The sequence below is a fragment of the Sciurus carolinensis genome, chromosome 2 (genome assembly GCF_902686445.1).
Source record: "Sciurus carolinensis chromosome 2, mSciCar1.2, whole genome shotgun sequence".
In the NCBI taxonomy this organism is placed as follows: Eukaryota; Metazoa; Chordata; class Mammalia; order Rodentia; family Sciuridae; genus Sciurus; species Sciurus carolinensis.
The window spans coordinates 169,689,365-169,715,887 of NC_062214.1; the positions used below are offsets into that span (position 1 = coordinate 169,689,365).

A 26,523-nucleotide genomic window follows, 5' to 3' on the forward strand; every position below is an offset into this window, starting at 1 on the left:
AGTTTAAATGGCCACGTATGGCTAGTAGCTACTGTATTGGAAGGTACAGCTCAAGATGACCAAATTTAAACAGCATCTTTTTTTTTTTTTAATTGACCATATGTGATTTGGTCACAAAATCAAAATGATTCCCCAAATATTTAGATTACTAGGGAACACCAGTTATTTTATACCGAAATGGAGAAAAATCATTTTATATTTTGTTTTTAAAGACCCTAATTGGTGAATTAATATGGTTTTGTAAAATTTATATTTTTCTCCTATGCCATTGTTGCATGCTTGGTTTAGTTTGCACTTTATTACTTCTAGATTAAGTTATGAGTTTCTATATTTGGCATTTTGCTGATATTTGCTTCCTTATGTTGAGGGGACTAGGGCCAGGGTCATAGAGATTTTAAATAAAGTTTGATAGTAACAGAGTACTTCACAGTCCAGATGTATTCATTTTATCTTGAATATTTAACAAACTAGCTGCACAGTCTCCCAGGCATTGGTTTCACATTATATTGTGAGGCAAGCTCACTGCCTTACTTCTTGGTGTCTTCAGTGAAGTACAGAGGGTCCCCAACTTGACAATGGTTCAGTTTATAACTGTTTAACTTTACAGTTGTGCAAAAATGATATGCATTCAGTAGAATCATACTTCAGATTTAGAATTTCAATCAATTTCTGGACTAGCAATATGTGATATTCTCTTTCACATTGGATAGCAGCAACAAACCACAGCTCCCAGTCAGCCACATGATCACAAGGCAAAGCAACCTGTCAGTACTCTACAGTATACTGTTTGCTAAACTGTGATGTTTGGTAGGTTAGATGTATTAAATGCATTTTTGACCCATGGTATTTTAAATTTATGATGGGTTTTTTGTAATGTAACCCTATCATAAGTCAAGGAACATCTCTTATTCTTGGCTGCTTTTATTATTCTCATGAGAATAAATACTAATGCCCATTCCCATTAGTAGAAACAACAAACACTAAAAAAACTGAATTAAAGGGTGAATAGAGGAACAGGGACAAAAATAAATGAGACTTTCAGGAAAAGATTTAAAGCAGTAGAGATCTCACAATAGGAATTGAAGTTGAAGAGAATGGTAAGGTCAGATAATAGATCAAAACATTTTTCAAAACATTAACTTTAGATAAATGATACATACTTTTTGTTTACTGCCTGAATATGCTACACTGTATATATGGAAAGTTCAGAGTAAGTGGACAGATTCTCTTTACTCTTGAAGCGGGAAATCAAGGGAAAGATAGGGTCAGCTGCTATTTACTTCTCTGACCTAGGCTCCTATTTGACCTAAGTCTGTCTTGATACAGCAGCACAGGCCAGCGAGGAGGCAGTGTCATTTCGTCGTGAACGCAGCACATTTAGGCGCCAGGCAGTTCGGCGCCGGCACAATGCAGGGAGTAACCCTACCCCTCCTACCTTGCTCATCGGATCACCCCTAAGGTATGGTATTTTAAAATTCCACCAAGTTTAGCATGCATGAAACAGATCTTCTAACCTGTTTTGTTGGAACCAAGAAAGCACTTGAAGAGCTTTGCTTTTCTTTTGTTTCTCTTCTATACGTTTCACCTCTTAGACTTTCTGTGCATGTGACCATGAGCCTGTTGTATTATGCATGCTCGATGTTGCACTGTTTTTTTTTTTTAAATGATCAAATTGGTTTTGTCAAGTTTAAATTGCAAAATCACTTTTAGAAATATAAATAGTAGGTCTTAAATTAGTTTTTCCTCTTTTTTTTGTATTTCAAATTTATATTATTAATGCAACATCTTTTCCCAACATCTTGATAGTGTTTAATAAGAAAAATTGTGGGACCTAATGATGAACTTGTTGAGAAATAATAGATAACTGACCTCAGTTTAAGTCAGTTTGTTTCATCTCACTAAAATTTATTTTATATTGTGTAAAATTGGGTGTTTTTTATTTCACAATCACTACGACCTAATAACAACCAAAATATTTATGTAAAGTATGGTCAATTGGATAGCTTTATTTCAATGCATATTCATGTTTAATTTCTCACCCTATATGAAATGAAACATTTTATTTTAATATTTCTAAATAAGAATACATCCATTTATAATATTAGGATAATTTTCCATTAAAATTTCAGTAAGTGTTTTATTCTTAATTGCCTCCAATCTAATGAATTCATGTCTTGAATTAGAGATTTAACAATGTGCTGGGCACTTTGGTACACATCTATAATCCCAGCAGCTTGGGAGGCCAAAGCAGGAGGATCTCAAGTTTGAAGTCAGACTCAGCAACTTAGGGAGACCCTGTCTCAAACTAAAAAATGTAAAGGGTTGGAATGTAGCTTAGTGGTAAAGCACTCCTGGATTCAATTCCCAGTACTGGGAGGGGGGGTGTAATAATCTATTCAAAAGGCTATGCTTTAGTTTATTTTAAAAAGACAAATATGAACATACATACATATGTTTATATGCTTTTATTAAGCTCTGACCCAAAGCACCATTTTACAAATTATTTTCTTTTCACAACTTAAAGTTCAGAAGGAAGAACATTGGATGAAGTAACTTCTGTCGAGTGCATGATAGGTTAGAAGAGATAAGCCCTTCCCTTCCCCTTTTAAAATTTTGTTTTTAGAGTAGCAAAATCCTGTTTCTTTAAAATATTTCATTTTGTAAAGTCCCCTGAGATTTAAGATTTGATTATTTTTCTGTATTTTCTGTTAGAGTAAGAAACTTCATCTTTCATAGGTCATGATCCTAATTCCTTTAACAGTAGGTAAATTTATAAAAAGTTATATGGATTAAACCAACATTTAAATATAGAAGTGGGAAGGCAACCAATTTAAAAGAATATTTGTTCTAGAAACCTTTGCTTTTTGTGTGCCCTCTGCTTCTGTTTCCTTTTACCTCCTTTGGTTCCTGAGGGAACTTTTTCTTCTGCTAGTGAATTTGGGGCAGAGCCCCAATGTGCAGAAAGAGGTGAGCATTTCTTAATTAAAAAAAAACAAAAAAAAAAAACTTTCTTAATCTTTCTTTTTGCCCCTTATATAATACTTTCCATCGACCACTTCTTTGCCTTCTTACTTCTACCATGTTTCTATTTCTTAAACATTTGATTAACTTTCTGTAAGTCTTTAAAAATCCTTTCATTCTTTGCCACAAATGAATGTGCTGAAATGCATCAGACAAATGTAGACAGATCAGTTTTTTCCTGTGCCTGGTGGAATATTAAAGAGTTACCATTCCAACTCCAAACAGCCACATAGGATTTTCCCATTTTTTCCCCCATGACTTTAAATACATTACATCTAGGATATGGCATAGAACTTACTTCTAAAGAGATCATACTAGAATTTTTGGAAGGTAGTGTTCTAGTAGTCAATATGTAGTTTTTGTTTAACGTTCCAGGGTATTTTCAGTACAGAGATTGCATATATCCTAAATAGGCCGACTTCCTCATGAGTAAAGTGAAAAAAAATTTAACTGTGAGGAATTAAGAAAAATACCAACTTACCAAAATCATTTTTTGTAATTATAAAATCATTAAGATAAAGTGTATTGGTATTTTTTAGATGTGAGCTCTCAAATAATAAACTCATCTTTAACTAAATATAGGGCAGCATAGTTATTTCAAAGTTAGAAAACTTATTTGCCAAAAAGGGATAGAATATATGTTGCAATACTTTCATTACAACTACCATATAAATACTAGTAAAATTTGCTACTCTAATCTTATCTATAGGGAAAATGTTCCTCCAGTGGATGCCTAAAACATCAGATGGTACTAAACCCTGTGTATACCAACAAAACAAACATATTTATGATAAAGTTTCTTAACACAGTAAGAAATGAACACCAAACTGGGTACAGTGTTACATGACTAATCTGAGTGATGCTGGAGGCTGATACAGGAGGATTGCAAATTCAAGGCTACCCTCAGCAACTTAGTGAGATCCTGTATTAAAATTTAAAACAAAGGACTGGGGATGTTGGGTGATAGAGTACTCTTGGATTTAACCCCCAGTACCACCAAAGAAAAAGAAAGAAAGAGAGAGAGAGAGAAAAGAGAGAAAGAAGAAAGAAAGAAATTAACAATAATATAATAAACTAGGAATGATAACTGCATATTACATGTTATTATAAAAGATTTATAACTTGAAGAATTGTTTATTTCTGGAATTTTCCATTTTCTTCAGATTGTTGTTGATAACCACGGAAAAACAGAACTTTATATAAAGGGAGACTACAATAACTTATTTTAAACTTCAATGGATAGTTTAATGAGCCATCCAAAAAGCAATATGGTAAAATCTATGTTTACATGGTTGGGGAGTGAATCATGAATTTCCTCTCAAAGAGAACTTGCATTTTTTAAAATAAGGCTTATTAGAATAAACTCCAGAATTTTTTTTTATAGTTTTTTTTTTTTTTAATTAGCCTTTTAGGTAGGTTTTAGAGATCCTTGCTAATTGTTCCTAGTTAGTAGAGCTAAATATAAAATTTTAAAAGACAAATATTAAGAGTTCCATATTTCTCAACTTTAATGTCATATGTTTCAGAAGCCTAGTTAATGGGCTGGAATGGAAAGAAATCATAAGTGCATTTTGGGGAAGGATAAAAATAGATTTAGTGTATTCTTAGATTTACTTTTTAAAATATAAGATTGAAAGACCAGAGGCACAATAAAGTCACAGTTATACTTGAGAGTCCATTATTGGATATTTATGAGGGTGGTTTTGTGCTCAGAAATGAATCCACCAAATATTTGTTGTGTACTATGTTCAAGACATTCTTTTCTCTGGAATCTGGAGATTGATAGAAATTACAGAATCATACTCTTAAAAAGAGTTTACATTTTCATTTAGGCAACACATACAAAAGTAACGGACAGTACAGGAAGGATGTGCCAAGTACCACTTCAGTGCTGCAGAGGAAGAAAGAATGAGACCAACTATTCTTCTTTTAAACTAGAAATGTTAATTAGCATGCTTGTGTACCAGTAATGCTAGTGGTAGCCAATAATTATACGCTTAAATATCTACCTTTCCTTTTGCTATGTTGTAAACTAGTTGTTACCTGTTTTCAAACTGACAGTTTTATTATGTATTTGGAACTGTAAAAAGATACATTTATGCCAGTTATTAGTTTGAAATGAAGTGCAACCCAGTAGGGTTATATTTTGACAGTTTTTGCAAAACGACAGTCTTTTTCTTGTTGAAGGGTCTTAAAAATAGGAACTCAAGGGAAATAAACATTTTATTATTACCTTTTGGTATTCAGAAATTCAACATTTATCATATCATAGATTTTGTCATTTCTTTCACTTCTTTATTCTGGAGTTCATTTTCATTCACTGCCTAATATTTTGAAAACATTTTGTATATTTGGATATATGTTAAACATATCCGGATTGAGGATTCAGATATTCTCAAATATCTAATCTAACTGGACTGGAACACCTTTGCTTATGACTACATGAAAAATTACTAGAAAAATTCATTGAGTACAATCTCTGTAAAATTTGGCTGTTTTGAATCTAAAAGGACACAGTACTTAAACTACTTAGTTATTTTACTTGCTATTTTTCTCTTGTGAAACTTGTTTGATTTGGTAAAGTTTGTGAATAAGTTTAAATAGCTTTTGAGGAATAGTATCAAATGCATTATATATGTGTGGAAGATAAAAACTTATCTCTAGATCATCTCTTCATTTATATGTATAAAGTTTCTAGTCCAAACAAGTTATTAAATAAATACTTTTATAGTTGTGGCTTAAAGAATGATAGTAAAGATTGATAAGTCAAAATCTTGCAGACGTGACTTTTCTTATATGTTGTGTACATTCTAACACTCTGCTTGGAACATGTACTATGCAGTGATGCTAAAACAAGCCTGAAACGTGAATGTTGCTAGTTAACATAACTTCATGTGCTGGTAGAAATATTCTGTAACCTGCACTGTCCAATGTGGTAGACACTGATTACTCACTACTGCCCACTTTGGTAGCTACCAGCTATGTTATGTGGTCACTGAGCACTTGAGATATGGTGTGTGTAACTAAGAAAGTCAAATTTTAATTAATTTAAATAGTTCCTGCCTACTGTCAGACAGTGCAGTTCTAGAATATTCTGTTGCCATAGTCAGACTCAGCTATCTCTGTGTGTGTGTGTGTGTGTGTGTGTGTGTGTGTGTGTGTTATAGAGAGAGATATGTAATATTTTTAGTTAGCCTTTTATTTCATGGTCCATCTGTAGCAGATGAGTTTGTTTTATAGGCATCAGAGAAATAATATTATGTTGAATTTAAAGGATTAGAGAGAACTTGGTATTCATTAAAAATGACAGAGTAACTAAGGCCATCCTGAGTAGCATTCTTTTTGTTCTACAGGTCTAATAATTTTGTTCTAGAAGTAATTTTAGTAACAGACTCTTGTGATTGTTCAGAGTCAAATTAACAGCAGTGTTCAATTGAAGGATAAGCAGTGTTTCATTAAGAATAATATATAATTATAATAAAAATGTTTTCATGAATTTCATCAGTTTTAATTTGTTTAAATAGAAAATTTTTTTATAATTTAATCACTTTATAGTAAATACTAAATATTGTAAAAAAAACTTTGTAAAATTTAGAAAAGATAAGAAGATTAGAGTATCCCATGAAATTACAGGTTTCTAAAATATTTTTTCTAAAACGATGGATCCTAGTTAATGACACCAAAAAAGGAAATAACAATTTGTTAGGGGAACATAATTATTAACTGCCTCCTTATATATAAGCATGTGACCTTATTTCTGAAATATGTAGGCTTTTTATAGATAATATTTTATATTTATTCTGCTTCTGTCATTATACTGATGGTCATTTGTATTTAACTTGTTTGAGTCAGTTTTTCCTGTTCTCTTCCACTAGTTCTGTGATTTTTTTTTTTTTTTTCATTCAAAATTGTTGTCTTGGTTGCATTTGTTAGAGATTCTTTGGTTTTCAAGTGCGTAGAGACTTTGTTTTGTAAGTTTGAGACTCCAGAATATTCCAAGGAAAATTTTAGAGTTGTTATGAGATTATAAATAAAAGTGTATATTTAACTTACACATACAGTGAATGTATTCACAATTCTGTTGCTTTCTGTTCGCCTTACACTAGAATTTATTTGACTTGAAGAAAGTTGCAGATTGACCAGTTTACATATATATTAAATGTTTAGTGCATTAATCACTACAAATCAAACTGATCAGGACCAGAACATTTAAGCAGCGTAATCTATATTTTATAGAGTTGTTGGTTCTTTCTTAGGTTAAGTTGTAAAGTGTCTTTTTGAAATCAGTTTTCTATATTGATTTCATTCTAGCTCTTTTCTCTTTCTTCCCTGTAATGTCTCCCCAATCCATGTTTTCTCCTAGCCTTCAAGATGGTCAGCAAGGCCAGCAGTCCACAGCCCAGGTCAAAGTCCAGTCCCGCCCCCCTTCCCAGGCTGCAGTGCTCAGTGCTAGTGCCTCCTTGCTGGTGAGAAATGGGAGTGTCCACTTAGAAGCATCACATGACAATGCATCTGCTGTAGGCGGTAGCAGTTTGCACGATGAACTTGGTATGCAGGCCTTATGTAATCTTGGTTACGAAACTTTAATGCAGCAGATAATGGATGATGATTGCACTTCTTTCTTGAGATAGCTTCATTTTGCAACTATGCATAAGAGCACCACGTTTGCCCAGTATGTAAGGAAATTTAACTTTTTCACTCTTTTCTTGTCTATTTCTCTCTACTTATTCTGTATTTTCTTTTGAGCATGTCCATTATTAATAGGTAGTTAATAAATTAATGAGTTCATACTTTAGTATTCTCTTAAAATGATTTGTACAGTTCTGTTTTTCCTGGGCGTTTTTACCATGTAAGAAGATTTTTTTGTTTTTTTTATTTCATTTTTTTAATTGTCTGGACTGGGTGTGGCAGGGCAAACCAGTAATTCCAGCACTTGGGAGGTAGAGGCAGGAAGATCTCAACTTTGAGGCCAGCCTCAGCAAATTAGCAAGACCCTTTCTCAAAATAAAAAATAAGAAGGGTTGAGGATGTAGCTCAATGGTAAAGTGCCCCTGGGTTCAATCTCTAGCCCCTCCCCCCAAAAAATCCCTTTAATTTCTTTGAATTCTTTGAATATGCTACATATATGAAAGGCAGAAGTGTTTTCTAAAGATCTGTTACTATAGCCTCTCTTTAAGGTATTCTATATTTTATAACATGTCCATCACTTGTAATGGGTTTTATTATAGTTCTAAATATAATATTCTGAGGATATCATGGCTTCATACTAATATCAGATAATAACTGTGTAAAGTATATCTCTTTTCTTGTTAATATATTGATAAATATACACATGAATTATTAAATAATTAATTCTGAGATATGCAGTTTAAAACCTTGCCAATAGCTAGCCATTCAAATATCTGCTTTATGCCTTCTTAAAGAGCACAATTTTATACAGATTTGATTTCTATTTCTCTGTATGATCCAAGTTTGTTGTGCTCAGAATGCAGATTAATGATTTCATGTAATGAAATTTAATCACTAATGATTAAATATAATGAAGAAAATCTTGTTATTCAAAAATACTCACTTGAAAGCATTTACTCCTTGCGATTTTGTTTATTCATGTTATAGCTGCTTTTCACTTGTGACGATCTAGTTGATGCTTTAGCTCAAAGGATATGTGGTATAAGGTAACAAAATTAGATTTAATAAAGCTTCTTATGCTGTCTGTCCATTGACTCCTTTTCCATTTTGTAAAAGTCATTGAGTACAGAGAGATATTAATAGACATGTAAATGTGCATATTGATGAAAATGATCATCTTTAACAAATCCTACAGAAACTTGAAAATTGTCATCTAAGATTTATAACATTAGAGTGAGTGATAGTTTAGATAAAACGACAACCCATTAAAACACTTTAAAAAAAAATTTAAGCTATTGATTGGCCTTTATTTTATTCATTTGTTTATATGTGGTGCTGAGAATTGAACCCAGTGCCTCACACATATGGGGCAAACGCTGTACCACTGACCTACAATCCCAGCCCCTAAACACTTTAATTTTAAACTTTTGGTTCTGAGTTTGTAATTTGGAGAGGTAAGAATCTCTGAGAGTGCTTGAGAGAGAATTGGACTTCAGTTTTGCTACTTAATTTAATTGCAAATGATACTTTTTAGTTGCAGGTATTCAGTTTATCACTCATGTGATGACCTCTTTATTCATGATCAGTTAACCCAGAGTCCAGATTGATGGAAGACTTATGAATATGAAGGCAGGTGCCAGCTTATTGTACCTTGGCTTCATGGCGGTAGATTGGTTAAAGTGTAAGGCTTCATGTTGATCCATTTCAGATTTTTCAACTTTTTTCAGATCAAGCATAAAACAGTTGATGATTCTCCTCAATGAAAATTCTTAGTTTTCTTTTAAAAATTAGTGAAGTACACCTTAATTAAAAACCTTCATTTTTAAAGTCATATGCTGATTATTGAAAATACATACATGTGAACTGTCTGACCATTCTGAAGATAAAAGTCTCCTGAGTGGAGGCACCTTCAGCTTCTTCTGGTAGACAATCAGGATAGTCTCTGGGAATTTGAGTTTTGCCCTTTGTGTTAACTGCCTTTTGATAGCTAGTTCTTGGCCTGTAATAACTGAATGCTTCCACATTGACTGCTTAGTAATAATTAGCACAAAACAATGAGGGAATGTGAATATCTGTTCCATAGTACATAAAGTTGTCCCCTCAAAATTCTGAAAATGAACTGCAACTGACTTAAAAGGAACTGCTAAAGAAACTAGAATATTCCTGTGGCATGGTTTAATTTTTTATGTAATTTTACTTGCCAGTAGTAAGATAATTTTGTATAAATGGATTTCAGTACTGAATATTCAAATAAGTTGAAGTTAGCTATGATGTTCCTTAAAAGTATGGAATATTTATAAAGTCTTTCTGCCTTCCCAATTTAACTGCTTTATTGAAAAAATTCACATGTACAGTTTTCACATGTGAAAACATATATATACACATAAGACATTTATATTTAATACTATACATATGTACACATTCAAATCTATTTAGCAGGAATAATTATTAATCATACTTAATTTTAGAAACCAAGTAAGTGACATTATTTAAAAAAGAAAAACTTTCCTATAGACTTTGTTTCCATGAAAACCAAGTTAAGAAGAAAAAATGACTTCAGTGAAAGTGATGGCTTGAATGACAGTGACTTTGAAGAAAGAATTTTAAAAAAAAATTTTTTGGTGTTGATAGACCTTTATTTTATTCATTTATTTATATATGGTGATGAGAATTGAAGCCAATGCCTCACACATGCTAGGCAAGCGCTGTACCACTGAGCCACAACACCAGCCCCAAAAGCAGTTTTTAAAAGGAAATTTCTAAAAGATGACTTAAATCTTTCAGTGTAATATGTTGTTCTTTTAAAGATCACATCTTAAAATTTGATTTCATTTTATTCTGATCATTTTTTATTAGACTTGTTTCTTGCATTTGGTTTCATTACTACTTTGTGAATTAAACTAAATAATACAAAGTCAAACAAATTGTGTTTAGTCCCAAGATTATGCTACAAGAGACTGAATTCAGGTAGTCTTGAAATTCTATTTTATATTTGCTGAGCTTTTTCTATAAAATTTAGCAGTCATGCCTCAGTTTTTATGTTAATATTTCAGCTTCCTCTTATAAATTAAGATTAATATGTAGATGCAATGATGAAATACACCTTCAGTAACACTCAGTACGTAACATCTCAAAGGGAATGTTCTATATAAGATCAGATAGAAAAGAAAAATTGGCCTGTGTATCTGTGAAATTACAGATAAGAAATAAGCACAAGGCAGTTTTATATATATGAAAACATATTACATATAAGCATCATGAGTAGTGTTTCTCTAATTATAGACTTAAAAATTTGGTTAACATTTTAGGTGTTTAAAAATTGTTCCATGAGTTGGGCACTGTGGTGCACACCTGTAATCCCAGCAACTTGGGAGGATGAGCCAGAAGGATTGCAAGGGTGAGAACAGCCTCATCAATTTAGGAAGGCCCTATCTGAAAAAAAGGAAAAAATAAAAGTGCCCCTGGGTTAAAAATTCTCGGTACGGAAAAAAAAATTGTTGCTTACTTGAATTGATTTTTCTGAAGCTCTTTTGTTTCATTACTATACAAAAAGATGGACAAAGAAAGTGTTCAGGTATTCTTTGAAATAATCTGCTTTACTACAGAACTTTTTTTGTGTGTGTGTGTGTGATGGTGCTGGGAATTGAACCCAGGTAGGCAAGCACTCTACCAACTGAGCTATATCCCCAGCCCCTACAGAGCTTATTAACTTGAAAATGTAGTTATCTGAGGGAGAAGGCTCCTAGGAAATCTAACAGCACCTTGTTGCCCTTTTTATTAAGTTGCGTATTTTTGGTTTTCTTTTTTCCTTGTACTTGGGATTGAGCCCAAGGTCATTTAACCACTGAGCCACATTCCCAGCCCTTTTTATTTTTTATTTTGAGACAGCATCTTGCTAAGTTAATTAGGACCTTGCTAAGTTACTCAGGCTGGTCTTAAACTTGTTCTTCCTGCCTCAGCCTCCCATGTTGCTGTGATTACAGATATGTGTCCAGCTTGGTGTTTATTTGTTTGTTTTTTAGTATAAAGATACTGAAATTTAAAAAATATTTTTTTGGAGGAAATGCAACTTGTGGTATGTAAATGAAAGTAAACTGTTCATTTTTATTGAAACAATAAAAATGCTTCATTTTATCTAGAAGGAAGAGTTATAGGAGATATATTCCACTTGTACTTCCTTTTGATAGAATTATGAAGTGCTTTTAACCCTATCCTAGCAGAAATAGAAGTTTACAAATACCAAGAGATATATTAAGAAAATTAAGTCATCATAATCATTCACTCAGATAGCCACTGTTAATATTTTGTAATTTTTTCTTCTAGTCTTTTTAATGTATACATATATGTAACTTTCTAAAATAGAGTTGTAATCATTTTGTGTGACATTGTGCTACTGTACGAGTTTTGTGCCTTCTTTCACTTGTTTTTAAATAGGTATATAATATTTTGTCACTTGGATCTATATAAAAAACAGGACAGTGTAGTGGACTCTATAGAACCAGACTTCTGACTTCAAATCCAAAGCTCTGCCCATTTTTATTAGCTATTTGACCTGAACAAGTTATTTTCTGTCCCTCCTGTATTTTGTAGTTTTTCTTCTCATCTTTGGTAATGTATACATGTATGTGATATTTTCCCCTGCCGTAGTTTCCTCAGTTGTCAAATGGGGACAATAATAATGCTTACTTTGAGGTTTATTGTGAGGATTATATCTGTTAAAACATGCAAAATAATAGAACAATGCCTAACAACGTTTATTAGATGAATGATCATTTCTAATTGGTTATATTGATAAAATATTATTATATCATGATTTATTTAACCAGTATAACTAAGCTCATCGTTAGTCTTTGAGATCTTTCCTGATAATTCCTATTTTGCTGAAAGTCCTTTATGTAAGTCTTTATGTATAGCTGTGATTAAGTCCTCAGAATAAATATGTTGAAATGGAATTGTCAGTCAAGGAGAATAAATGTAACTGGGTTTTGATGTATGCTCTTGTTAATTGCTTTGTGGAAAGCTCATACCAGTTTAGACTTTAACTGGTAGGGTTTGGAAGTGTCTGTTTTACCCCACAAATATAAGTTAAAAATAAACCTAGATAATTTTTATTTTATCTGCCCAATATTTATCCCTGGATAATGCTTAGAAGCTTATAATTGTTCCTGTAGGAAAACTATAGAATATCATTTTAAATAGTTTTGAAAACCTGAATTGCTGTAGGAATTTTAGAGAAGACTGGTTAAGATATCTGACTTGTCTCTTGCTAGTATGTTCTAAAGGATTCATTGAAGCATTAAACTTGATTACTTTCTAACATTAAACATTCTTAAGATTATAAATTAAAGTTGATTAATATGTGCATTTGTTGGAATGTAGATAAGGTTCTCCATTACACACATACATACATGGAGAGACCCCCCCATCAGTGGCTAAAATTAAAAACAGTTTGTATTTCACTCATAACAATCTAGGGAGAGCCATTTCTTGTAGATGGGTTGACTTTTGTTATCTTCCATTTGTGGCTGGGATGATTAAGAGTGCTGTGGTTGTTGAAATTTCCCAGCAAACTGAAAGGGGACTGGGGGAAAAACTGTGAATGTTGCCAATGCTTTCTTTCATTCTTGACTTGGAAAATGTGCCTTTCACTTTTTTCTACTTCCCATTGGCCTGTGTATGGTCACAATGTAACTTCCACCTGCAAGAGAGATTGGGAAGGTCTCTAACTACCTGGACATGAGCTTAGCTGCAATTCAATGACCTACTAGAAAAGTTGATAGTACCAAGAAAAGAAATACAAAAGGCCTACAATCATGGGTCAAAAACTAAATCTTACTCATAATTTTTAAAATTGGAAATTAAAAAGCAGGACTAAGATTATTTTTCATCTGTTGAAAGTATAGTGTCCATTGTTGGGAAGGGTTTAGAGAAATAGGCAATTAAATGACAGAATATTTTTGTAGGGCAAGTTGGAATTATGGACCAAAAATGCCCATATCTTTTAATCCACAAATTTTGCAAACCTGCAAAATTTGCAGATTTAAATGCACATGGATATACATTGTAGCACTTTTCCTAATTTTGAAAAATTGTAAACAAATGGTAAGTATTCACTTCTAGAGAACTACTTAAAGAAATGATACACATACTATAGTGATTTATAACTCATAATAATTGATAATATAATATACAGAACTGGATGAGCCTATATTATGGAGTAAGGGTTTTTAGTAATGAAAACAAGGGGGAAAAAGTAAGGGTTATTTAGTAATGAGAACAAGGGAAATTGTGGAACAATGTAAGGAAAACAGTTCATTTTTCTTGGGATAGTATATAAAAATTGTTCAGAATAACACAATATGCTCTTGACAGTAACTGTCCCTGGGGAGTAGAGAACTTCATTTTCTCTACACCTTGAATCTCCTGATGAGTAGTACTTCTAAAATGAAATACCAGAAAAAACAAATGCCAATAGCATTCTCCCAAATCCTGATTATTATCCTTGAACTGCATTCTGTTTCATGCACCATCCACTCAGACTCTCACCTGACTAGTCTTTTATACCCTTACTTTTTTTAATCAGTTTTGAGGATATACATTTCATTCATTTAACATGTACAATTCAGCGTGTTTTATCAGCTGTGTACACCTGTGAAATACCACAATCAAGATGCAGAATAGTTCCCTTACCTTGGAAAGATTCTTGGTCCCCCACTGCAGTCCACATCTCCCCTGCCTCTAACTGTAGGCTACTTATCTTCTCTCTGTCTCTTACAATTTTCCCTCTTCTAGCAGTTGATATGAATATAGTCATAGAATGTGTGGCTTTTTGTGTTGAGTTTCTCATGACACATAATGATCTTGAGACCTATTATGTTGTTACATGTATTTGTTTATCCACCCACCTGTTGATAGGCATTTGTGTTTCCAGTTTGGGACGTTGTAAACAAAATGTCTAAACCTTTTTTGAAGACAGTTGTTTATTACCATCAGCAAGTTTTAGTTGTTCCTGCCCTTGCCAACATTTGCTGTTGTTGCCTTTATAGTTTTAGCCCTAATGAATGAGTGATGGTATCATTGTGGTTTAAATTACATTTCTCTTCTGAATAAGGATGAGGGCATTTTTTATATATTTATAGGTCATGCTTATATCCTCTGTGAGATGTGTCCAAATATTTTACTCATTTTAAAAATTAGGATGTTGGTCTTCTTACTGTTGAGGTATAATACAGTGTTCTTTTGATATTATAGATTCAGCTTCTTTGTCAAATTGCAAATATTTTCTCCTGTTAGGTGGTTTGCCTTTTTGTTTGATCATGTCATCAATATTACCGTTACAGATTATTTTCCCAAGATAAGAAGTAATTATCCCTTTGAAATGAAGTGTGAGTAGGTGATAAAATCATACTAGAGTTTGAAGTTGTACATTTACTTTTGCAAGGCTCATTTGATTTGGGAATTAGGGAGTGGGAGTGGAGTCTTAACAGTGAATTAAGGCATAGCCTGTTAAGTCAGAGCAGACGATGGGATAGCCATTCAGTGAAACATATCTGTGTGTTCATGTCTTTTACTATTACCATGCAGTAGGGATAATGTCTTTTCTTATCAGTTCCCTAAAGCTAAGTCAGCCTCTTCTCTTACCTCCCCTTTTCCCTACTGTCCTGTTTTAAAAATCTAGCTCAGTATTGTACTGGTCCTAAACATTGAAACTTCAGATTACAAGATGATTTCCATTGACCACAAGAATTAAGGAGATTTTAGAGCCTGAGTCACTTGGTCTAGGTAGGACAGGGGTTGACCAACTACATAAATAAAATAAATGTGTGTTCATGTTATATGTTGTCTATCACTGCTTTATGTTACAGTGACAGACTTGAATTGTTGTGGTAGAGATTATCTGACCTACAAAGTCTAAAATGTTTATTATCTGGCTCCTCAAAGAAGTTTTGCTGACCCCTGGTTTGGGGAGAAACAAGTCCATTAGCTTTTAAGCAGCAATATAGTGAGTCATTTTTGTCTGGTTGAAAACTCATGATGTCACCTCAGAGACTGTCACCACTCATTAGTAATAAGGAGTGCTGTCCAAGAAATCAGAACTGATCTTAAAGGTTTTCTCTCTTCAAAGTATAATATATTCATTGACATAGCATCATGAACACGATACCCATCACTCTCAGAAGTGTAAGCATCGTTTGTTAAGTGATATAGCTATGTGTGGTCTTCCAGTAGTCTTCTAAAAACTGTTTTATACATTTTCTCTTTTTATTCTTGTAGATCCTTCTGCCCTAAAAGTAATACTGGGAAAGTGAGAAGTCAGACTGTGTATCAGGATTAGACTTTGAGAGCGCAGAATGAACAGAAAGGGTTAAAGGTCAAAGAAAAGATTTATTAAAGAAATTGAAGAGGCCATCTTCGTTGTTACCTGGAAGATTAGGAAAACCCCAGAGATGATTCGTCCTCTGGAAGTCACATCCTTTCACTATACATAGTTATCTTTAGAAATGTGAAAGTTACATCAAGAATGTAGTAGGAGTTTCTTAGGTGGTTACTGTTCTTAAAATTCTTGGTGTGCTCATCTTTGTGTCAGGTGTTTAGGATTTTTATTGATAAGTTAGAGAATTCCATTATGTTCACATTTCTTTTATCAGTATTTTATCAGTGTTTATTTTGAATTTGTCTTCTGTGCCATTTCTGGTTTTAGGCAAATGTCAGTATCTGGTTTTAGGCCAATTGTCAGTATCTGATTTTACTGATCTTCCTGTTGCTTACTGATCTATGGATCTGTAGTTACTTTGAAATTCTTCTAGTTAAAAAAACATGATTTTGTGTATAATCAAAATTTTTAAGTTTTCTAGACAATGGCATTCATTTGTGTAATATTCAAAAATGAAAACATTCTAGGTTTTTTTTCTTTTGAGATGTTGTCTTATGGCCAATATAATTTTTGTTAGTCTGAAATTCCAGCTTCTATCTTGTGTATTTTGTCAGAAATCTATTTTTTTTCTTCTTAAATCATAACAGAGCCACCCTATCACATATAATTAATTATGAACTGGGAATTGAATCATAATAAGATGACTTTAGTTTACAATCACAATTCACATGAAAAGGGCATATTGCATTGATGTTCTGCTTTCTTCCCAGTTTATATGCATCAGAAATAAAATTTAATTTGAAGTATTTTTCTTAGTACCAGACAGTATTAAAATAGTGTTATAATAAGGGTACATTTTATTTTTAATCTAAAGTTTAAATACGATTGTAGGTTTGACTTCAGATAAGATAGAAAACATGAATTTAAGATAGTCTTAATCTTTATAAATCAGTATCAATATTTATATATATATTATTTATATATATATATATATATTTTTTTTTTTTTTTTTTTTTTGTGGTGCTGGCGATTGAACCCAGGGCCTTGGGCTTTCTAGGCAAGCACTCTACCAACTGAGCTACATCCCCAGCCCTGTTTCAGTTATTTTTGAAGCTGCCTTTGATAGATTATCATATTAGCACATTAAATTTTTTTTGCAGTGCTAGGGATCGAACCCAGCACTCTACCAACTGAGCTATCTCCCCAGCCCCTTAAAATGTTATTACTAAGTTTTTCACTCAATTCTTGGACTTACTCATTTTGGGTTTTTTTTGTTTTTGGTACTAGAGTTTGAATTTGTTTTGTTTCTGGTACTAGAGTTTGAATCCAGGGTCACTTAACTACTAAGCCACATTCCCAGCCCTTTTTATTTGAGACAGGGTCTCAGTAAATTGCTTAGGACCTTGCTTAGTTGCTGAGGCTGACCTTGGACTTGTAAGCCTCCCAAGCTGCTGAGATTACAGGTATGCATCACCATGCTTGACTAGCTATACAGTTTTGAATATGATTTTTTTCCTAATTTGTTTATCTTCTAAATAAAATTGGTACTTATGAAGTGCTATCAGTTATCATACCCAAAGATAAAGGAGGATGTGGAATTGTTCTTTTGCAGTTAAGTTGGGATCATACCCTGAAGCCTGGTTACTGTTGAGTATGTTCTGACAAGTGCCATTAGCAATCTGAACATGTTCTTGAAGTTGAGTAGGCAGATATAAGCTTCTTAAGGAAGAAAATAAGTACAGTTGAGATCATGCACCTCCACTAAAGTCATCTCCTTCCTCCCTTTTCTTTGACATGTTTTATGCTTCTGTTTAAATTTATGACTCCTTGGTCATTGGTTTGTATAGAAATGTTCAGAGTTGTAGATTTAGGTAGTAATAAAACCACTGAAGTTCTCCAACTTTTCTTTCTGTCTAGAAAAGCTTTTTGGGACATTGTTATATTTGTATTTATGTAAAATACAACTATTTATATAAGTTTAATACTAAGGGTCTATACATGAAAGACAACATGTAGTAAAATGACAATATTCTTATACTGTTTGATTTGAAAATTAGACTACCAGTAGTTGATTTTAGTTATATATAAAAACTATTCTTAATACTTAAGAATACCTAAAACTAAGAACAGTACTTATTACTATAAATCCTATGGAAAACTTAAAATACTCAGGATATACTGCAATGGTTTAAACAGTATCCATTGAATCCAGAATTAACTGATTTCTAAAATACACATAAGTTTTTTTATCCAACACATAAGTGAATGCATTCCACCCTTATCGAACTTAACACACGTTAGCTAGGCCTTCCCTGCTCTTGGGTGATCTGCAATTTAGTCAATTAACATAGGTTTGTGATTCTTATGGATTTTTTGCAATCTGATTTTTATTAAAGTTTTTTTCCTATTAAGTTTAATTATGATAGCACAATCTTTGGTTATCCATGATGAATTAGAATATAGTGGAATATTAAAAGATTACAATTTAAAATTTCAATTGAGCCAGCCTTTTTACTTAATTTTTATTCATGAATAATTTCTGCAACCCCCTCTATCACTCCAGGGAAACTTTCAGTAATGCTTCTAAGAAGTAGGTAAATTGACAGTTTATATTATTTAATTTTTGTTCACTTATCTGGTTTCTGAATGACTCTTGACTAAAAGGGGAAGAGACATCAGGTCAGGTAATCCATATGCTGAATAATTCTCCTTTAAAAAAATATAACAAAGGAACTAAGTATTTCATAGGAAGCTTTTTTGGTTGTACATTTTTCTGGCCAAGAAAATACTACAATAAAAAGCACCATAATAAAATAAATTTTTACATATCCTTACTCATGACCCATAGAAAGTACTCAGTCTTATATTAAGGTATTTCTTCTGAGTGTAGTCTGTTTAAAGAACAAAATAAAGGTTGAAATGATCAGTAAATCCTTGTACATTTTGGGGTCCGTTTAGTGTCATTTTTTCAAGTATTGTGCTTAACCTATTTTACCACAGTGTCCTACATATGCCACTCTTCTAAACACTTAAAATTTATCAACAAATATACAACTTAGGGTAACTTTGAAATAATATTTGGATATTTATTATCTCCTCAGAATTGAAAACTTAGGAAAATTTTAGAAAGCCTTATTATTTATTGTTTGCAATTGTAGGCATGGAAAAATCTGACTTTTAGCTCTGCCATCAAATTGAAATTGCCCTTTGAATCCTTGTTTTATAAACTTAGTAATTCCAACTAGTGAAACAAAAACCTTCTACATACTAAAACAGCCTGGAGTAGGCCCAGATGGTTGCAGAGTTGTAGACTTCATTTCATTGCCTTCCTGGAAATTTATGTTAATTTATTTAATATAATTATTGGTACAGCACCATAGGTCCTCAAGAATGCACTTCAGGCATTGTTCAGAATTTTGTAAATTCCATTATCAGAAACCACGTTATACTATAAAGTTGATTTTTAAGCCAGCTGGATCTTTGTTGTTACTGTTATTTATTTATTTAAAGAGGGTAAAGCATATTTAAGAGACGAGATAGGTATAGAGACCACTATAACAGGGTCTTTCAGTGGGGAAAAGAGATTGGGCTCAGCTCTTGAGACCTGTTTTTGTTAAATCTATATTCATTTACAAACAATTTAATTTGTAAATTTTTATCTTCTTGTAGTGATCTTTGGCTATAACAATTACTGTTCCTACAGTAATTGTTTATAGAACTCTTATGGTAGAATCTTACAATTAAAACATTCAGTAAATAGTTTAATTAATACCAACATTATTATAACTCATTCAGTTCCTTTTAACACATTTCATTTTTTCTTTAAACAAACAAAAAAGAAAATAAATAGGCAGGGCATGGTGACTCAGGCCTGTAGTCAGATACTTGGGAGACTGAGACTAGAGGATCACACAGCCAAGGCCAGCCTCAACAACTCAGAGACACTGTCTCAAAGTAAAATTTAAAAAAGGGGGGGGGGTGTATAGATCAGAGGCAGAACATTCCTGGATTTAATCCCCAGTACCACACCAAAACCAAAAGATTTTATTAAAGTTTGAACTATCTCAAAATGTAAGCAGCTTTACAAAGGGCCACTCACCTCCTACAAATAGTGGTCAGGTTACTTTTAAACATTAAATTCATTCAAATGATCACTTGAATTGAGAATATGCTGGTAGGAAAAAAGAGATGATTTACATCTCTTAATATCTGATTATATGTTGGCATTTTTAGAATACAGTCTAGCATTCCTCCTCAGTTCACCCCATACTGAATTACATGCAGATCATTTTATAAATATATGGGAAAAAAAGTTATAGTACTTTTTAAATGTGAAAAAAGTATACAATTTAGTCTATCATGGAAATTTTTTGAGTATTATAATGACTTTATAAAAATTCATTTATTTACTAGGTAAGTTCTCTTCTACACTCTATGAGACTGGTGGCTGTGATATGTCACTTGTGAATTTTGAACCAGCAGCAAGAAGAGCATCTAATATCTGGTACGTGGGAAGACATTAAGAATGTGTATGTTCTTGCACATACTTGCCATGTTTAAAGATTTTAAGCCTTGAGATAAAAAGACTGTTTTCAAAAAATTTTCTGAATTGACAAAATGGTGTACATTTACTATGTACAATATGATGTTTCGAAATCTTGAAATGGCCAAATCTAACTGATAAATACATTATATCACATACTTAGGATTTTTTTTTTGTTTTTTGTTTTTTGGGGGTGGTGGTGAGGCTACTTCATCTCTTCTCCCAGTGATTTTCAAGTATACAGTACATTTATTAACTGTAATCATTGTATTAGATATAAAAGTTATTTTGAAAGTATGTTTATATTAACTTTAATAATTTGTCATAGTGTCTTTCTTTCCAAAGAATTAAGGTTGAAGAATTTTTGCTATGGAAGAAAGAAAGCATTGTTTTAAAAACTATATTTCATGATGAAAAAAAGCTTATCAGAAAAATATTTGCATGCCTAACTTTAGACTCCTCAGTTCTCTTTTTAATGTAATTTTAGAATTTTATTTCCAAGTAAGGGTTTGAATAAAAGCTTTTTAAAGTAATTAATTTTTATTTTGTTTTATTTATTTATTTAATTACTAGTTTTCAGGAGGAACTTCTTAAAGTTTGTGTTATATATTACATTTAATTTTCCTTTCTTTCCTCCTAATTGTAAAGTAATGAAAAAGTTAGAAGGAAAGAAATAAATTAGAAATCTGGATCCTATTACAATCAATTATAGTTTTAGAGTGTATTTATAGTCAGTTTTCTAAAATTTTATTGTTCATCTGACTCAAATTCATGCTTTGAAATCCATTACTGACTAATTAGTTCACTTTCCTTGCTAGGGTCATTTGATTATTTTAGAACTTCCACTTAATAATGGGTCACATCTATTTAAATGTTACACAACTTTGGACAGTTTACTTATTTTTTGTTTTGATGGACCACTTAAAGCAGTAGGATCTTGTGATTGTTCATGTCAGCATGTTGACTTGACCCTGTCAAAAATTATTTAATTGGAGTGTTACCTGATTCTGTAACAGTGGGAAATATGGGGGGTGAGGGAATGGAAAATACTTAATTATCTTATGTAGTGTAATTCAAGAGAATAATAATTACTTACACTAAAAGTGTACTAAATCCTCAGATTTTGAAATCCAAACTTAATTGTGGCAACTGAACTGTTACATTCTATGCCTAAGTTTATTTTGCCTTTAATGATTCCAGGAAATTTGTTAATTGCTTTCTTTGTATTATCTCATTTAAACACATTCACAAGAACCTTGTGACATAGGTGCCATTGTCTTGTTAAGAATGAGAAAACTGAGGAATAGAGAGCTTAGGTAACTTGTCAAAGATCTCACTCATCTGAAGAAGAGATTTGAACATAGACACTCTACCCCAGACTCTGCTCTTACTCACAACTCTAGTAACACACCATTTTGTATTTTGAAGTTTTCATGGAAAAGAGAAGATAATGTAAATATCATCTAATTGTTCAGGAATTTATTTTGCTTTCCACTATTTGACAAACTATTTATTCCCTAAAGTTTCTTTCATTTTATTTTAGTGACACGGATTCTCATGTATCCAGTTCTACCTCAGTTCGATTTTATCCACATGATGTGGTAGGTTTTTCTTTATTTTTATAACGTGACATTTTTTAGACTAAATCTTAAAAATATACTTACATAGATATTATAAAAGTCAGAAAAATTGATGAAGTCACAAAATGTCAATTTTGTTGAAAACTATGTCAAAATTATCTTTACTGCTCCTAGAGGACTTCAAATAAGTCCTTTCATTTAAAACAAACAAACAAACAGGAAAAACTATACATCATGAAATTTAAAATTATCCACATTTGTGAAACAGCAATTGTCCATTTACTAATCAACATCAAGTATATTGGGCCGTTTTTATTTGTACCATTTGGCAGCTTCACTTTAAAGATGATTTAATGTAGTTATTTAACTGTTGGTTTAACTCTTAGGTACTTGGATAACAGTTATGTATGTGGGATGCTTAGTAATGAATGTTGTATAAACATTATGCCATATGAGATACAGTTAGGATTTCTTTTTAAAATAACAATTGCTATCAAGATATATATATATATATATAGATAGATATATATGAAGTTGGAAAAGACATTATGGATGAAATACTTATAAGCAACACATAAATAAACATACAGATGAATTTAGTGCCAAAAGGATTAATTTTTAGTGTCTTCTTGAAGGTGAACTGTGATCAGGTTTTAGGACTGTAGCTATAAATCAGTACAGAACAGTGGTTTCCAACCAGTGAATATTTGGCAGTGTCCAGAAACTTTTGCTTGTCACAGCTGGGGGCATGCATGCTATTGGTATCTAGTGAACAGGGGAAAGGAATGCTATGAAACATCTCATGGTGGATGGCCAAGCCCCCACAACATAATCTGACCCAAAACGTCTGTAGTACCAAGGTTGAGAAGCCCTCACATAGATGATAAGAAAAATGTGGGAAAGTATCTCTCAGTGTGTAGAGATAGAAATGACTATGTTACATAAGGAAAGCAAGTTTTCTTGACTCTGTATGTTTGAAAAGCACTGTCCCTACTTTCTTGCTATTATGTATTCCTGGTAACTCTACAGGAAAGCAGTAATGAGAAGACGATCATATTATTGTTTTTCGCTTTTAAATATTATGGGAAACTTGAGATAGCAAAATGCTGCCTAGTGCTGTGCCAGAGACAATAAAATTTCATGCTTTCAGAGGATGGGAAAACTGGTAAACTGGTTGGTGAACAGATGAGCCAAAGCTAAAAGAAATGTAGTGTACCAATTTCCTGTACAGTCTCCTTTGAAAGTAATAATAGTTATAATAAGAGGACCGTAGGAAGATATGAGAGTTGAAGGGCTCAAATTTGCCCCTAACAAGGAAGTTCATAGCTTAATGATTTTAAAAGAGCATGAATGTGACAGGGAGCAAAGAAGCCACTTAGGATTCACTGAAGTGATTTTGATGGATTCATTGATTATACATCATAAAATCTAGAGATGTCAAGCACTTTTTAAAATAAAATCTTTCCAAAAGGTTGTTGATAAGTTTTCTTTGTTTTAGTTCACTTCCTGTTGCTAATGATCAAAGTTTTCACAGGGAGTGGACTAGAGTAGAGTATTAAGGAGCTGAGATAATCTACAAGCTGAGCGAGTAACTCTCGAGTCATTATTAGATTGGATATTTTAAACCTTTCAACACTGACTTTCTTTTAGCTCTCTCTCCCACAGATTCGGTTGAATAGACTATTGACCATTGATACAGATTTGTTGGAGCAACAGGACATTGATCTAAGTCCTGACTTGGCAGCCACTTATGGTCCAACAGAAGAAGCTGCCCAGAAGGTGAAACACTACTACCGCTTTTGGATCCTGCCCCAGCTGTGGATTGGCATTAACTTTGATAGACTCACACTTTTGGCGCTGTTTGATAGGTGAGAATATAGTGTGATGTAAAAGATATGAAAAGATTTTATTTCTAAGTAAAGTGTTCTTAATGACCCATTGAGGTTTTTTTACCTGATTATCATGTTGGAAAACATTTTCTACTTTTCTTCTTTTGAGATTAAACTTAAGGTAATAGGGCTTTCAAACACTGACTCTCTTATGTCCATTGAAAACTTTCCTTTTAATTTTAATAGGCTTCTATAAAAATGTATTTTTATTATCAATAAGCTTGTACAACTGATATTTAAAAGACGGTTTATGAAGTGCTGATGATTTTAAAGTTATAGGTAATGTGATCATATGTGTAAAAGTTAATAAGAGGAAGTTTCTGTTTCTTAGCACTGCTGTCTTAGTGGTAAATACAGTTACAAGGTAACTGGAGTCCATAGGCTAGCACATCAGAGAAGAGAGAACTGTTCAGAGAGAGACCCTCAGATCTATAGTGGGTTCAGCAGAGTATTGATAAAGTTCATGTATGTGAAAAAACTATCTCTTCAGGAAGATCTTGTTTAAAAAGTGGGGAACCATTAGCTCAGGGAAACCAATACTTTTGACCCACCTAATAAGTTATAAGCGCAAGACCTAAAGGGGGGGTAGCAGGACAAATAGAAGAAGATTTATAGAAAGCCAGCAAAACTGACCACTCAGAAAGTTAAGTTTTCACATCTGACATCCAAAGATGACCTGGTGTGCAAAGTAAGAAAACATGACTTAAAATAAGGAGAATAATAAGCCAATTGAGACCTGCCTATTACTGGCACAGATATTAGAATTAGCAGACAAGGACATTAAAATGTTTTAGCTGTATTCTTTTCGTTAAAAACATTTGAGATGTGGAAGATACAAAAAAGAAGTCACAAATCGGATTTATGGAGATGAGTCTTACATTGAGATTAAAAAAATAAACTACATGTGATTAATGGTAGGTTTTACATTGTAGCCAAAAATGTTAGTGAACTTGAAGACATAGCAATAGAAACTATCCAGAATGAAACAGAAAAAAGAATCCTCCCACTCCAATCCCCCAATGAAAAGAGCATACATATAAAAATAGGAGTAAGCTGTGGGAGAACTTCAAGAGGACACAAGGAGACAAAAGTTTTTGACGAAATAATGGTGTAAAATTTGCCAATTTTGAGAAAAACTGTAAACATACATTTAAGAAGCTCAGTGGAACTCAGGCCACAAGAAGCAGCAGCATGAAGAAAACTACATGAAGGCACATAATTGCTGAAAACCAGTGTTAAAATATTAAAAACTGGAAGAAAAAAAAAAGAACATTCTTTGTATGGAGGAATGAGGATAAGGAAGACATCAGTTTTTTTTTTTTTTAATTGTAAACAAATGGGATACATGTTGTTTCTCTGTACATGGAGTCAAGGCATACCATTTGTGTAATCATAAATTTACATAGGGTAATGTTGTTTGATTCATTCTGTTATTTTTTCCTCCCCCCCCACCTCTCCCACCCCTCTTTTCCCTCTATACAGTCCTTCCTTCCTCCATTCTTGCCACCCTTCTTAACCTTAACCCTAAACCTAACCCTAACCCTAATGCTAATCCCTCCCACTCCCCATTATATGTCCTCATCCACTTATCAGCGAGATCATTTGTCCTTTAGTTTTTTGATATTGGCTTATCTCACTTAGCCTGATATTCTCCAATTTCATCCATTTGCCTGCAAATGCCATAATTTTAACATTCTTTATGGCAGAGTAATATTCCATTGTATATATATGCCACAGTTTCTTTATCCATTCATCAATTAAAGGACATCTAGGTTGATTTCACAATCTGGCTATCGTGAATTGAGCAGCAATGAACATTGATGTGGCTATATCTCTGTAGTATGCTGATTTTAAGTCCTTTGGGTATAGGCCAAGGAGTGGGATAGCTGGGTCAAATGGTGGTTCCATTCCAAACTTTCTGAGGAATCTCCATACTGCTTTCCAGAGTGGCTGCACTAATTTGCAGCCCCACCAGCAATGTATGAGTGTACCTTTTTCCCCACATCCTCGCCAACACCTGTTGTTGCTTGTATTCTTGATAATCGCCATTCTAATTGGGGTGAGATGGAATCTTAGGGTAGTTTTGATTTGCATTTCTCTTATTACTAGAGATGTTGAACATTTTTTCATATATCTATTGATTGCTTGTACATCATCTTCTGTGAAGTGTCTGTTCATTTCCTTAGACCATTTGTTGATTGGATTATTTGTATTCTTAGTGTAGAGTTTCTTGAGTTCTTTATATATTCTGGAAATTAGTGCTCTATCTGAAGTATGAGTGGCAAAGATATTCTCTCACTCTGTAGGCTCTCTCCTCACATTACTGATAGTTTCCTTTGCTGAGAGAAAGCTTTTTAGTTTGAATCTATCCCAGTTGTTGATTCTTGCTTTTATTTCTTGTGCTATGGGAGTCCTGTTAAGGAAGTCTGATCCTCAGCCAACAAGTTGAAGATTTGGACCTACTTTTTCTTCTCTAAGATGCAGGGT

The 26,523-nt window shown here is 32.9% G+C and overlaps 1 protein-coding gene across 9 annotated transcripts in view; it reads left to right on the top strand.

Annotated features, from left to right (window-relative positions):
- Positions 1-26,523, top strand: part of Pcnx1 (pecanex 1) — a 168,270-nt gene that overhangs the window by 71,482 nt on the left and 70,265 nt on the right. For 4 of the 9 annotated variants that reach the window (XM_047537923.1, XM_047537936.1, XM_047537933.1 and 1 more), the window contains 5 exons: positions 1,327-1,459; positions 7,385-7,569; positions 20,438-20,528; positions 22,111-22,168; positions 23,798-24,015. In XM_047537923.1, coding sequence (XP_047393879.1) covers positions 1,327-1,459; positions 7,385-7,569; positions 20,438-20,528; positions 22,111-22,168; positions 23,798-24,015 — 685 coding nt within the window. The remainder of the gene's footprint in view (positions 1-1,326; positions 1,460-7,384; positions 7,570-20,437; positions 20,529-22,110; positions 22,169-23,797; positions 24,016-26,523) is intronic. The other 5 variants (XM_047537930.1, XM_047537926.1, XM_047537940.1 and 2 more) reach the window with 5 other exon arrangements.